This window comes from Hemitrygon akajei, chromosome 10 (assembly GCF_048418815.1).
Source record: "Hemitrygon akajei chromosome 10, sHemAka1.3, whole genome shotgun sequence".
NCBI lineage: Eukaryota > Metazoa > Chordata > Chondrichthyes > Myliobatiformes > Dasyatidae > Hemitrygon > Hemitrygon akajei.
The window spans coordinates 98,883,683-98,897,191 of NC_133133.1; the positions used below are offsets into that span (position 1 = coordinate 98,883,683).

The window sequence follows — 13,509 nt, forward strand, 5'->3', positions numbered from 1 at the left end:
GCATGCAACTTGGACAGCATCCTCTTTTCAGACACCACCATCAGAGAGTCCAGTTCCACCCCCACAACATCACTGGCCTTACGAATGAGTTTGTTGATTCTGTTGGTGTCTGCTACCCTCAGCCTGCTACCCCAGCACACAACAGCAAACATGATAGCACTGGCCACCACAGACTCATAGAACATCCTCAGCATCGTCCGGCAGATGCTAAAGGACCTCAGTCTTCTCAGGAAATAGAGACGGCTCTGACCCTTCTTGTAGACAGCCTCAGTGTTCTTTGACCAGTCCAGTTTATTCTCAATTCGTATCCCCAGGTATTTGTAATCCTCCACCATGACCACACTGACCCCTTGAATGGAAACAGGGGAGACTAAACACTCTAATCTTCCTGACCCTATGCCAATTTGCATGTGGCTCAGGTAGTAATCCAGAGATTACTACATTTTTGGGGGTTCTACTTTATAATTTAGTCCCTAGATGCTCAAATTCCTTCAGTATAACCTCTTTCCTCATTCTACCCATGTCGTTGGTACCCACATGGACCATGAGAACCAGATCTTTCCCCTCCCATTGAAAATTCCTCTGTGGGTCATATAAGATGTCCCGAACCAGGCACCAGGCATGCAACACAGACTTTGGGACACTCTATCCTTGGGAATGGAGAACTCTGCCTATTCCCCAGACTATACTACCCCAATTACCACTAGATTTCTCTTTTCTCCCCCCCTCTTGAATGGCTCCCTGGACTACGGTGCCACAGTTAGGTTGCTCATCCTTCCTATAGCCCCCATTCTCGTCCACACAGGAAGCAAAAACCTCAGACCTGCTGGACATGCTCAAGGGCTGAAGCTCCTTCAGCACTGTCTTTTGGATCCCCCACTACCTGCCTCAATGGCAGTCACACCCTCTTGTCCCCGACTACAGATTGAATTTGAGGCATCTAATCTAATGGGTGTGACTATCTCCTGAAACAGAGAATCCAGGTAACTCTCCCCCTCCCTGATGTGCCGCAGTGTTTAAAACTCAGATTCCAGGAAATCAACTTTGAGCCCGTGTTCCTTGAGCAGCCAACACTTGCTGGAGATGTGGTCACCAACCACCAAAATGGGGTCCACCAACTCCCACATCACGCAGCTACAGCACATCACTTGATCCTGCATCATCCCTACCTTAGTTAATTAGCTGTAATTTAGTAACTTTATTCAACTATTACAAAAGCCTTACCTGTGCCTCCTCGCCGAAGCATCTTGAGCCAAAGCCTCAAGTTCCCACTCCTACACCAGTCCACTCACATAATGGCTGCTCCATTTTGACTCTGCTTTACTTTTACTTGCTCCTGCTAATGAATCGTGAATCAATGGGCTAATGCTGTGAAATGCCCCTGTGAAATGCTCCTTTTTAAAATTCTTCTCCCCGTTCTATGTGAAGCCCTCTTTCTCTGCGTATCAACTGGTCAGCTGCTAATGCAGTAAGCACTGCAAAACGCTTTTTTAAACTCTTCTCCCCAACCTACACGAAGTTCGCTCTGCAAATTGATTGGTCTGTCGCTAATGCCCTGTACCTTCTTCCTGATAGCAGCAATGCTCTGTGTAGATAGTGGAGATGGCTTTGTGTGTGATGGACTGGGTCATATCCAGTACATATTGCAAGTTTTTCTGTTCAAGGGCATTGGTGTTTCTACACCAGACTATGATGCAACCAGTCAATATTCTCTCCACCATACATAATATTGAATTTTATCAATGTTTCAGATGACATGATGAAACTTTGCAAACTTCTAAGGCACTTCAAATGCCACTTATGTGCTGGACTTAGGACAGATACCCTGAAATGATAACACCAAGGAATTTAAAGTTACTGACCCTCATCAGTTCTGACCCCTGATGAGGACTGGCTCAAGGACCTCCAGTTTCCTCTTGAAGTCAATAATCAGCTCCTGGATCTTAGAAACATAGAAACGTAGAAAACGTACAGCACAATACAGGCCCTTTGGCCCACAAAGTTGTGCCGAACATGTCCCTACCTCAGAAATTACTAGGCTTACCCATAGCCCTCTATTTTTCTGAGCTCCATGTACCTATCCAAAAGTCTCTTAAAAGACCCTATTGTATCCGCCTGCCCCACCATTGCCGGCAACCCATTGCACTCTCTGAGTAAAAAAGTTAACCCTGACTTCTCCACTATACCTACTCCCCAGCACCTTAAACCTGTGTTCTCTTGTGGCAACCATTTCAGCCCCGGGAAAAAGCCTCTGACTATCCACATGATCGATGCCTCTCATCATCTTATACACCTCTATCAGGTCACCTCTCATCCTCCGTCGCTCCAGGAGAAAAGGCCGAGTTCACTCAACCTATTCTCATAGGCATGCTCCTGAATCCAGGCAACATCCTTGTAAATCTCTTCTGCACCCTTTCTATGGCTTCCACATCCTTCCTGTAGTGAGACGATCAGAACTAAGCACAGTACTCCAAGTGGGGTCCTATATAGCTGGAACATTACCTCTCGGCTCCTAAATTAAATTCCATGATTGATTAAATCGAATACACCGTACGCCTTCTTAACCACAGAGTCAACCTGCACAGCTGCTTTGAGCGTCCTATAGATTCAGACCCCAAAATCCCTCTGATCCTCCACACTGCCAAGTCTTACCATTAACACTATATTCTGCCATCATATTTGACCTACCAAAGTGAACCACTTCACACTTATCCGGGTTGAACTCCATCTTCCACTTCTAAGCCCAGTTTTGCATCCTATCAATGTCCCGCTGTATCCTCTGACAGCTCGCCACACTATCCACAACACCTCCAACCTTCCTGTCATCAGCAAACTTACTAACCTGTCTCTCCACTTCCTCATCCAGGTCATTTATAAAGATCACGAAGAGTCCCAGAACAGATTCCTGAGGCACACCACTGGTCACCGACCTCCATGCAGAATATGACCTGTCTACAACCACTCTTTGCCTTCTGTGGGCAAGCCAGTTCTGGATCCACAAAGCAATGTTCCCTTGGATCCCGTAAGATTCCCTTGGATCTCAATAAGCCTTGGATGGGGTACCTTATCAAATGCCTTGCTGAAATCCATGTACACTTCACCTACTGCTCTTCCTTCATCAATGTGTTTAGTCACATCCTCAAAAAATTCAATCAGACTCGTAAGGCATGACCTGCCCTCGACAAAGCCGTGCTGACTGTTCCTGATCATATTATACCTCTCCAAATGTTCATAAATCCTGCCTCTCAGGATCTTCTCCATCAACTTATCAACCACTGAGGTAAGACTCACTGGTCTATAGTTTCCTGGGGTATCTCTACTCCCACAACGTCCACAACCCTCCAATCCTCCGGAACCTCTCCCGTTCCCATTGATGATATAAAGATCATCGCCAGAGGCTCAGCAATCTCCTCCCTTACCTCCCACAGATCTATCTTGCTGACATTGAGTGAGATGTTGTGGTTGTGGCACCACTCAGACAGATTTTCAAATTCCGTCTTACATGATGATTTATCACCTTTCATTTGGCCACTGACAGTGGTGTGTTTAGCAAACTTAAATGTGGCACTGGGGCTACACTTAGCCTCACAGTCATAAGTATAAAGCCAACAGATCATGATCTAAACCTTGTGATGCACCTGTGCTGATAGAGATTGTGGAGATGTTGTTGTGAATTGACTGAGATCTGCAAATGAAGAAATAGAGGATCAAAAAGGTATTGAGGCTGAAGTTTTGAAGCATATTGATTACTTGAGCGGATGACAATATTGAATGCTGAGCTGTAGTCAATAAAGAGAATTCTAGTGTATGCATCTTTGTAGTTCAGATGTTCCAGGATTGAATGAATAGGCATCTGCTGTGGATCTGTTGTGCCGGTAGACAAATTGGAGCAGATCCAAATCACTTCGCAGGCAGCAGTTGAAATGTTTCATGACCAACGTCTCAAAGAACATCATCACAGTTGTTCACATCATCACAGAGGTTCATCCAAACGATTAAATCGGATCCACAGTGAATTGAACATTTGGATTCAGAATTGACTTGGACAGTGAGTACAGAGGGTAGTGGTTGATGTGACTTATTCTGGCTTCTCACTGTCGCCATCAGGAAGGTGGTACAAGAGCTTCAGGACCCACATCACCAGCTTCAAAAACAGTTATTACCCATCAAGTATCAGGCTCTTACTTTACTCATCCGATCACTGAACTGCTTTCACAACTTAAGGACTCACTTTCTCAGCAATATTTTTATTGTTTTTTTTAAATCAAGAAAGCATAGTACAAAGGAGGTTTGTGCAGTACATAACAAATGTAACAGATGTACAATTCAAATCTATGAAAGAGATGCACCCATAGCACAATCATGCCTTGGTTGCCTCCCTGCCCAACCTACCCCTCCCAATTCCTATCTCCAAGCCATCACTGCATTAGCAAAAATGGTTAAACAGAACCTTTATCCCCACACGGCTGCACTGGTATAAAGAAGGTGTATTTTATAACACACAAACTGTTGTATGCTTACATGTCTGAGTTCATAGAATTTTACCGGAGGATGCTGAAAGTCAGGGAGTTATGTACAGAGGAAAGGAAGAAGGGATGAACTTTTAGTTTGGCTGGGAATTCTGAAAATATTCAAGAAAGGGTCCACACACCTTTTGGAACTTTCAAGGACATTTCATCTTACATTCTCGATAGTTATTGCATATTTATTTATTATTCTTTTATATTTACACAGTTTGTTGTCTTTTGCACATTGGTTGTTTGTCCACCCTATTGGGCACAGTCCTTCATAGATTCTATTACATTTCTTGGATTTTCTGCTGCAAGAAAACAAATCTCAAGGTTGTATATGGTGACATATATGTAACTTTAATAATAAGTTTACTTTGAACTTTAAAGGTCTGTGACTACTAGTGTTCCACAGGGATCTGTACTGGGATCTCAGCTGTTTGTGAGATATATAAATAACCCGGATGAATACATAAATGTGTGTGTAAATAAATTTACAATAAGAAGATTGGGGGTGTTGTGGATAGCATAGAAGACTGACAAACCTTACAGTGGGATATAGATCATTCACAGATAAAAGTGAAGAAATGGCAGATGTTTGAACTGGCCAAATGTTAAGTGTTGCACTTCGAGAGATCAAATGAAAAGTGACAGTACACTGTTAATGTGCAGAGCCATCTTGGGGTCCAAGTTCAAAGCTGCCAGAAAGAGGCTACACAGGTTGATAGGGTGGAAAAGGTGGCATATGGTACACTTGCCTTTATTAGTCAAGGAATGGAGTTCAAGAATCAGCAAGCTATGTTGCAACAAGAAGGCAGTGGGAGAGCACCTGAGGATTTCCAGCAGGAAGACATTTTGAGTTCTCAGGGGAAGAGAGAAGCCAGACTGTGCAGGCACGTGACATCAGCCAGTTGAGCACGAACAGTTTAACAAGACGGCAGCCATATCCAGCAGGCAGCAGAGTGAAAGGGCTTTGGCTCAACGGGCTTCGGTGGTAACGGGAAGAGGTGAGGCAATTGTTAATTGCAATAGGAGGTAGTATGTGTGTGAGGCCAATGTGAGGTCTGTGGTCGGTGTCAGATGTGGGAGGTCCTGGAGTCTCCACGCGTCCCGGACGGCCACATCTGCACCCGGTGCATCGAGATGCAACTCCTAAGGGACCGTGTTAGGGAACTGGAGCTGCAGCTCGATGACCTTTGTCTGGTGAGGGAGAGTGAGGAGGTGATAGAGAGGAGTTACAGACAGATGGTCACTCCGGGGCCACGGGGGACAGAGAAATGGGTCACAGTCAGGAGAGGGAAGGGGAAGAGTCAGGTACTAGAGAGTACCCCTGTGGCTGTACCCCTTGACAATAAGTACTCCTGTTTGAGTACTGTTGGGTGGGGGGGGGGGGGGGGAGAGAACAGCCTACCTGGGGGAAGTGACAGTGGCCGTGCCTCTGGCACAGAGTCTGGCCCTGTGGCTCAGAAGGGTAGGGAAAAGAAGAAGAAGGCAGTAGTGATAGGGGACTCTATAGTCAGGGGGTCTGACAGGTGATTCTGTGGACGCAGGAAAGAAACTCGGATGGTAGTTTGCCTCCCAGGTGCCAGGGTCCAGGATATTTCTGATCGCGTCCAAGATATCCTGCGGTGGGAGGGAGAACAGCCAGATGTTGTGGTACATATTGGTACCAATGACATAGGTAGGAAAAGGGAAGAGGTCCTGAAAGAAGACTATAGGGAGTTAGGAAGGAAGTTGAAAAGCAGGACCTCAAAGGTAGTAATCTCGGGATTACTGCCTGTGCCATGCGACAGTGAGAATAGGAATAGAATGAGGTGGAAGATAAATGCGTGGCTGAGGGATTGGAGCAGGGAGCAGGGATTCAGATTTCTGGACCATTGGGACCTCTTTTGGGGCAGGTGTGACCTCTACAAAAAGGACGGGTTGCACTTGAATCCCAGGGGGACCAATATCCTGGCAGGCAGGTTTGATAGAGCTGTTGGGGAGGGTTTAAACTAGTTTGGCAGGGGGTGGGAATCAGAATGTGAGTGCAGGGATTAAGGTAGAAGCACAAGGGCATAATGTTAAGAGTTCGGAGTTGATGAGGAAGGACAGGCAGGGGACAGAAGATAATTGTAGCCAGTTCAAGGGGTTGAAATGTATCTATTTCAAAGCTAGGAGTATTAGGAACAAGGAGGATGAACTTAGAGCATGGATTAGTACGTGGAACTACGATGCTGTGGCCAAACTTGGTTGGAGGAAGGGCAGGATTGGATGATGCAGGTCCCAGGGTTCAGGTGTTTTAAAAGGCATAGGATGGGAGGTAGAAAAGGGGGGGGGGGGGGGGAGTGGCATTGCTGGTCAGGGATAGTATCACGGCTATAGAAAGGGAGGACGCTGCAGAAGGGAGTGTCCACTGAACCAGTCTGGGTGGAAGTCAGAAATAGGAAGGGATCAATCATTGTGCTGGGAGTAGTCTATAGGCCCCCAAATAACGTTCGGGACACTGAGGAGCAGATAAGCAGGCAGATTTTAGAATGCAGCAGGAAATACAGGGTAGTAGTTATGGGTGATTTCAACTTCCCTCATATTGACTGGCACCTCCTGACTGCAAGAGGGATAGATGGGGCTGAATTTGTCAGGTGTGTTCAAGAAGGATTCCTGACACAGTATGTGGACCGGCCGACGAGAGGAGAGACTATACTGGATCTAGTTCTGGGTAATGAACCTGGTCAGGTGACAGACGTCTCGGTGGGGGAGCATTTTGGTGAGAGTGACCACAACTCCCTTAGCTTCAGCATAGCTATGGAAAGGGATAAAATCAGACAAAATGGTCAAGTGCTTAACTGGGGAAGGGCTAACTTTGAAGGGGTGAGGCAGGAACTAGCGAGAGTAAATTGGAAACAGATGTTCAAAGGGGAAAGCACAGAAGTAATGTGGGAGAAGTTTAGGGACCACTTGAGCTGGGTTCAGGATAGGTTTGTCCCACTGAGGCAAGGGAAAAATGGTAAGAAAAGGGAACCGTGGCTGACGAAACATGTGAGGCAACTCGTCAAGAGGAAAAAGGAAGCATATGTTTGTTATAAGAAGCAGGAAGTAGGAGGGGCTTATGAGAAATATAGGGTATCCAGGAAGGAGCTAAAGACTTATGAGAGCTCGAAGGGAGCATGAGAAGGTCTTGGCATATAGGATTAAGGAGAACCCCAAGGTGTTCTATGCATATGTGAAGAATAGGAGGATGACAAGAATGGAGGTGGGACCACTAAAGGATAAAGATGGCAACATGCGCCTGGAGGTGGAGGAGGTTGGGGAGGTCCTAAATGAATACTTTGCTTCAGTATTCACAAGTAAAAAGGATCTTGATCAGGATGAGGTCGAAGTAGAGCGGGCCTGTGTGCTGGACAATGTGGAGATTAGGGAAGAAGTGCTGGATCTTCTTAAAAACATCAAGATTGATAAATCCCCAGGGCCGGATACGATACACCCTAGGTTGTTGTGGGAATTGAGAGAAGAGATCACAGGAGCATTAGCCATGATCTTTGAATCCTCTTTGGCTGCAGAGGAAGTACCGGAGGACTGGAGAATGGCAAATGTAGTTCCCTTGTTTAAAAAAGGTAATAGGGAGAAACCTGGGAACTATAGACCAGTGAGTCTTACGTCAGTGGTATGCAAGCTACTGGAAAGGATTCTTAAGGATAGGATCTATGAGCATTTGGAGAAGTACAATCTACTCATGGACAGTCAACATGGCTTTGTGAAGGGAAGATAGTGCCTCACGAGCCTGATTGAGTTTTTTTGAAGAGGTAACAAAAGAAATTGATGAGGGTAGGGCAGTGGATGTGGTCTACATGGACTTTAGCAAAGCATCTGACAAGGTCCCTCATGAGAGACTCATCCAGAAAGTCATGAGGCATGGGATAAGTGGAACCTTGGCTGTTTGGATAAAAAATTGGCTTAAGGGAAGAAAGCAGAGGGTAGTTGTGGAAGGAAAGTATTCTGCCTGGAGGTCGGTGACTAGTGGAGTGCTGCAGGGATCTGTCCTGGGACCCTTGCTATTTGTGATTTCTATAAATGACCTGGATGTAGAGGTAGAAGGATGGGTGAGTAAGTTTGCGGATGACACAAAGATTGGAGGAGTTGTGGATGGGGCTATAGGTGGTTGAAGGTTACAAGAGGATATAGACAGGCTGCAGAGTTGGGCAGAAAAATAGCAGATGGAGTTCAATCCGGACAAGTGTGAGGTGATGCATTTTGGATGGACAAACCAGAAGACTGAGTACAGGACTAATGGTCAGTTACTTAAGATTGTGGATGAACAAAGGGACCTTGGGGTTCAAATCCATACATCCCTCAAGGTTGCTGCACAAGTTGATAGGGTAGTTAAGAAGGCCTATGGGATGCTAGGCTTCATTAACAGGGGGATTGAGTTCAAGAGTAGAGAGGTCATGTTGCAACTCTACAAATCTCTGGTGAGACCGCACTTAGAATATTGCGTTCAATTCTGGTCACCTCATTATAGGAAGGATGTGGAAGCTATGGAGAGGGTGCAGAGGAGATTTACCAGGATGTTGCCTGGTTTGGAGAACAAGTCATATGAAGCAAGGTTAGCAGAGCTGGGAGTTTTCTCTTTGGAGCATAGAAGAATGAGAGGGGACTTGATAAGAGGTCTACAAGATTATGAGAGGCATAAATAGGGTGGATAGTCAGTACCTGTTTCCCAGGGTACCAATAGCAAACACCAGATATGTACAAAATTAAGGGAGGGAAGTTTAGGGGAGACAGAGGGTTGTTTACACAAAGGGTTGTGAGTGCCTGGAATGACTTGCCAGGGATGGTGGTGGAGGCTAAAACATTAGGGGTATTTAAGAGCCTCTTGGACAGGCACATGGATGAAAGAACAATGGAGGGTTATGGGGTAGTGTGGGTTTAGTACTTTTTTTTAAGGATTATATGGGTCAGCACAACATGGAGGGCTGAAGGGCCTGTACTGTGCTGTAGTGTTCTATGGTTCTAACTCTACTCAGGCTGCATCTGGAGTATTGCATTATAAGAAGGAAGTTGAGACTTTAAGTCTTTAATATAGGGCAAGTATTGTAAGGAAAAGCTGGACAAACTTGAGTTGTTTTCTCTGGAGTGGTAGGGTTGAGGGGAGATCTAAAAGGTTTATAAGATATTGAAAGGCATAAATAGAGAAACACGGTTTCTTTTCTCAGGGTTAAAATGTCTAAACATAGAGGACATGCATTTAAGGGGAGGAGGGCAAGTTCAAAGGTAGATGTGCAGGGCAAGATTTTCTTTTAAAACACAAGAGTTGTGGGTATCTGAAATGCTCTGCCTGAATCAAATACAATAGAGACATTCAAGAGGCTCTCAAATGTGCATAAAATGGAAGGATACAGTATGCACTTTAGAGAGGCAGAAGGGATTAGATTAGTTGGGCATTTGATTACTAATTTAGTTAGGCTGACAAAACATCGGGGCTGAAGTGTCCGTTCCTGTGCTGTATGCTCTACATGATTATATTCCAACTGTGAACAAACCCAACTGTGATTAATCATCCCAGAATAGGTTTTTTAACCCTGGAACCCCAATAGAGAGAGATCTTTTTCCAGAGGTAAAATCAGAGGTGATTCTGAAGAATCACCTGTCAACAATATTCCTCATGCTGCACATTAACTGATTTACAGCTACTACCTCTTACTTCTCACAGCTCAAAAAAATCGAACCATTCAAAACTGATTTGGTCGTTACACATTAATTTGTCGACACTGGTTAAGTATATTTGTAGCTGTCAAATAAGCAAACAGCACAGACGCATTAACTTTAGTAACTAAAAATGCATTTTTCAATATTGTCTATTGAAAACAGCCCTACCATTTTCAGGTATTTGTTCCATATCCCATGGGCTTAACTTCTCCAACTCATTATTATCCCAGCTGGAAAAAAAATTATACATCCATTAGTAAATTAAAATATATTCTCAAAGTCTTAAAAGGATAAGTTTCTACCACAACTGCATCATAACAAGTCTACTTGAAAGCTACAGTAAATGAAGATCAGACCACATTTAATATGTTAATGCAGAAAATCAGGTAATTGCAAAGGGTTCATTCACAAACTTTTACTTGCAACTGCATTTTGAAAGATTGCATTATTAAAGGGAAAAGAAATAAAAAACAATATGTTGTAAGCTGCAAAACATTTATAGGCAATCCTCATGTTAAAGGGGTAGTGGTTGTGTTCTTATCACTATTTTCTGTAATGAAAATTACATTATAATGTGAAAATTACATTAAAATTACAGAAAATTACATTATAATGTGTTCCAGCATTATAAGTAGAAAAAAAATAATTTTGTGTTTTATTTACTTTTGTTCCCTCACACAAATTCTATATGGATGAAGTTTGTTTCTCCTTTTTTTAATCACTAATTTTTATTGCAACACCAGCAAATTACATTCAATACAACTAGTTGCCGATTACATTTTGACTGTTTAACCCAGCCACCCCCCAACCCTCATCGCCATCCCCTCCTCCTCCACCCCTCCCCCTCTCTCTCCCACCCCTCTCCCCTTCCCCAACCAACTGAATAGTAGTGCTTATACAGACAGAGCACTCCTATTTTAACAGAAGATCTTTTTAAAGTTAGATATCAAATTTGTCCACATTAAGATTGTGTTTGGTCGCGCATCAAGACCCTGCTGCCCCCCTCACTGGACCCCATGCAGTTCGCGTACCGTCCTAACCGTTCAAACAGACGACGCCATTACCATCACCCTCCACCTGGCTCTAACCCACCTGGACAAAAAAGACACATACATTCAAATGCTGTTCATAGACTTCAGTTCAGCATTCAACACAATCATTACCCAGAAACTGATTGGAAAGCTGAGCCTACTGGGCCTGAACACCTCCCTCTGCAACTGGATCCTAGACTTCCTGACTGGGAGACCTCAGTCAGTCCAGATCGGAGGCAGCATCTCCAATACCATCACACTGAGCACGGGGGCCCCCCCAGGGCTGTGTGCTCAGTCCACTGCTGTTCACTCTGCCGACTCCCGACTGTGCTGCAACACACAGCTCGAACCACGTCATCAAGTTCGGCGACGACACGACCATGGTGGGTCTCATCAGCAAGAACAATGAATCAGCTTACAGAGAGGAGGTGCAGCGGCTAACAGCAGCCAACAACCTGTCTCTTAACGTGAACAAAACAAAAGAGATGGTTGTTGACTTCAGGAGGGCACTCTCCGCTGAACATTGACAGCTCATCGGTAGAGATCTTTAAGAGCTCCAAATTTCTTGATGTTCACCTGGCGGAGAATCTCAGCTAGTCCCTCAACACCAGCTCCATAGCAAAGAAAGCCCAGCAGCTTCTCTATTTTCTGTGAAGGCTGAGGGAAGTCCATTCCCCACCCTCCATTCTCATCACATTTTAGAGGTTGTATTGAGAGCATCCTGAGCAGCTGCATCACTGCCTGGTTCGGAAGATGCACCATCTCGGATCGCCAGAGCCTGCAGCAGATAGTGAGGTCAGCTGAGAAGATCATCGGGGTCTCTCTTCCTGCCATTACACACATTTACACTACACTCCGCATCCGCAAAGTAAACAGCATTATGAAGAACCCCACGCAACCCTCATACAAACTCTTCTCCCTCCTGCCATCTGGGAAAAGGCACCAAAGCATTCGGGCTCTTATGACCAGGCTATATAACAATTTCTTCCACCAAGCCATCAGACTCCTCAATACCCAGAGCCTGGACTGACACCAACTTACTGTCCACTACTGTGCCTAATGTCTTGCTTATTATTTATTGTAATGCCTGCATTGTTTTGTGCACTTTATGCAGTCCCTGGTAGGTCTGTAGTCTAGTGTAGTTTTTGTACTGTTTCATGTAACACCATGGTCCTGAAAAATGTTGTCTCGTTTTTACTGTGTACTGTACCAGCAGTTATGGTTGAAATGACAGTAAACAGTAAACTTGACTTGATCATTTACTCTTGTGGATGATAATTCCAGGTAAGATGTGTCCAAAAAGCTCCGAAGCCATTAAGTACTTGAAATATCATGAGGAGGTTTCCAACACTGGACTACAATTTTCTGAGCTGCAGTCATGCCTGCCAGCCAGATTTTGCGTGATTTTTTTTGGTAAGGGAAAGGTGGGAGTCATCATTTAGAAGATGTACAGTGGAACCTACTGGTAATTGTACCCCTGGACATTCCCATAAAACATGTATAAATGAGCCAACGGTTCCATGGGATCAAAATGAGCCAGGAACAAGTCCCATTTGATGTCTAATTCTCGGTGTTAGATATGCTCTATGACAAAATTTCAAGTGTATATACCGATGATTTGGGTTTTTTGAAGCACCAGCAGCACAATCCCAAATTGCATCCCAGTCTAAATCTTGTCCCAATTCAGATATGTCCCTATCCCAGGCTTTCATTCCTGATGTGGTCATATATTTCTGGGAGTTTAATTTATCATAGATATATGACACTATCTGTCTTGGAGCACTCTGTATGCAACTTAAAATGAGATGGTCCTCTAAATCTGACCCCCAGGGTACCCCAGACTTTACACGCTGATCTTACTCTACAGTAGAAGAAAAGAGAATGTTTATCAATATTATATTGAGATACCAGTTTGTGAAAGCTAAGGATAGTACTTGCCCCATTAATATGTTGAAGAGTAGTAATACCTTTATCCACCCAAGTTCTGTAAGTGAATGGTCCCCCCCCCCCCCCCAGATAGAAGATGATTATTCCTCCATAATGGAGATAATTTGCACCATACGCTTTTAAATTTTAGGAATTTTTCTGCTGCTCTAAACACTTGTAGCATATGGGCTAAAATTGGATTGTAATACAAATCATATTTTTTGGTAGACATACCTATAAGGAGAAAGTCCTTCTACCTTATTGGTGCTATTAGCTCTTCTTCTATATTTTTCCATGACAAAACTTTCTCCTCCTCTATCCAATAGCTAAGACTTTTTAGTACAAATGCCCAGTGATAC

General features: G+C 44.3%; 1 protein-coding gene across 8 annotated transcripts in view; it reads right to left on the reverse strand.

The window, feature by feature from the left end:
- Positions 1-13,509, reverse strand: part of brwd3 (bromodomain and WD repeat domain containing 3) — a 340,825-nt gene that overhangs the window by 130,889 nt on the left and 196,427 nt on the right. For 6 of the 8 annotated variants that reach the window (XM_073058687.1, XM_073058689.1, XM_073058692.1 and 3 more), the window contains one exon: positions 10,362-10,423. The exons of 1 other annotated variant lie outside the window; for it this stretch is intronic. In XM_073058687.1, the coding sequence (XP_072914788.1) occupies positions 10,362-10,423 (62 nt within the window). Of the gene's footprint in view, positions 1-4,263; positions 4,820-10,361; positions 10,424-13,509 lie in introns of those variants that run through there. One more of the 8 variants, XM_073058693.1, reaches the window with a different exon arrangement.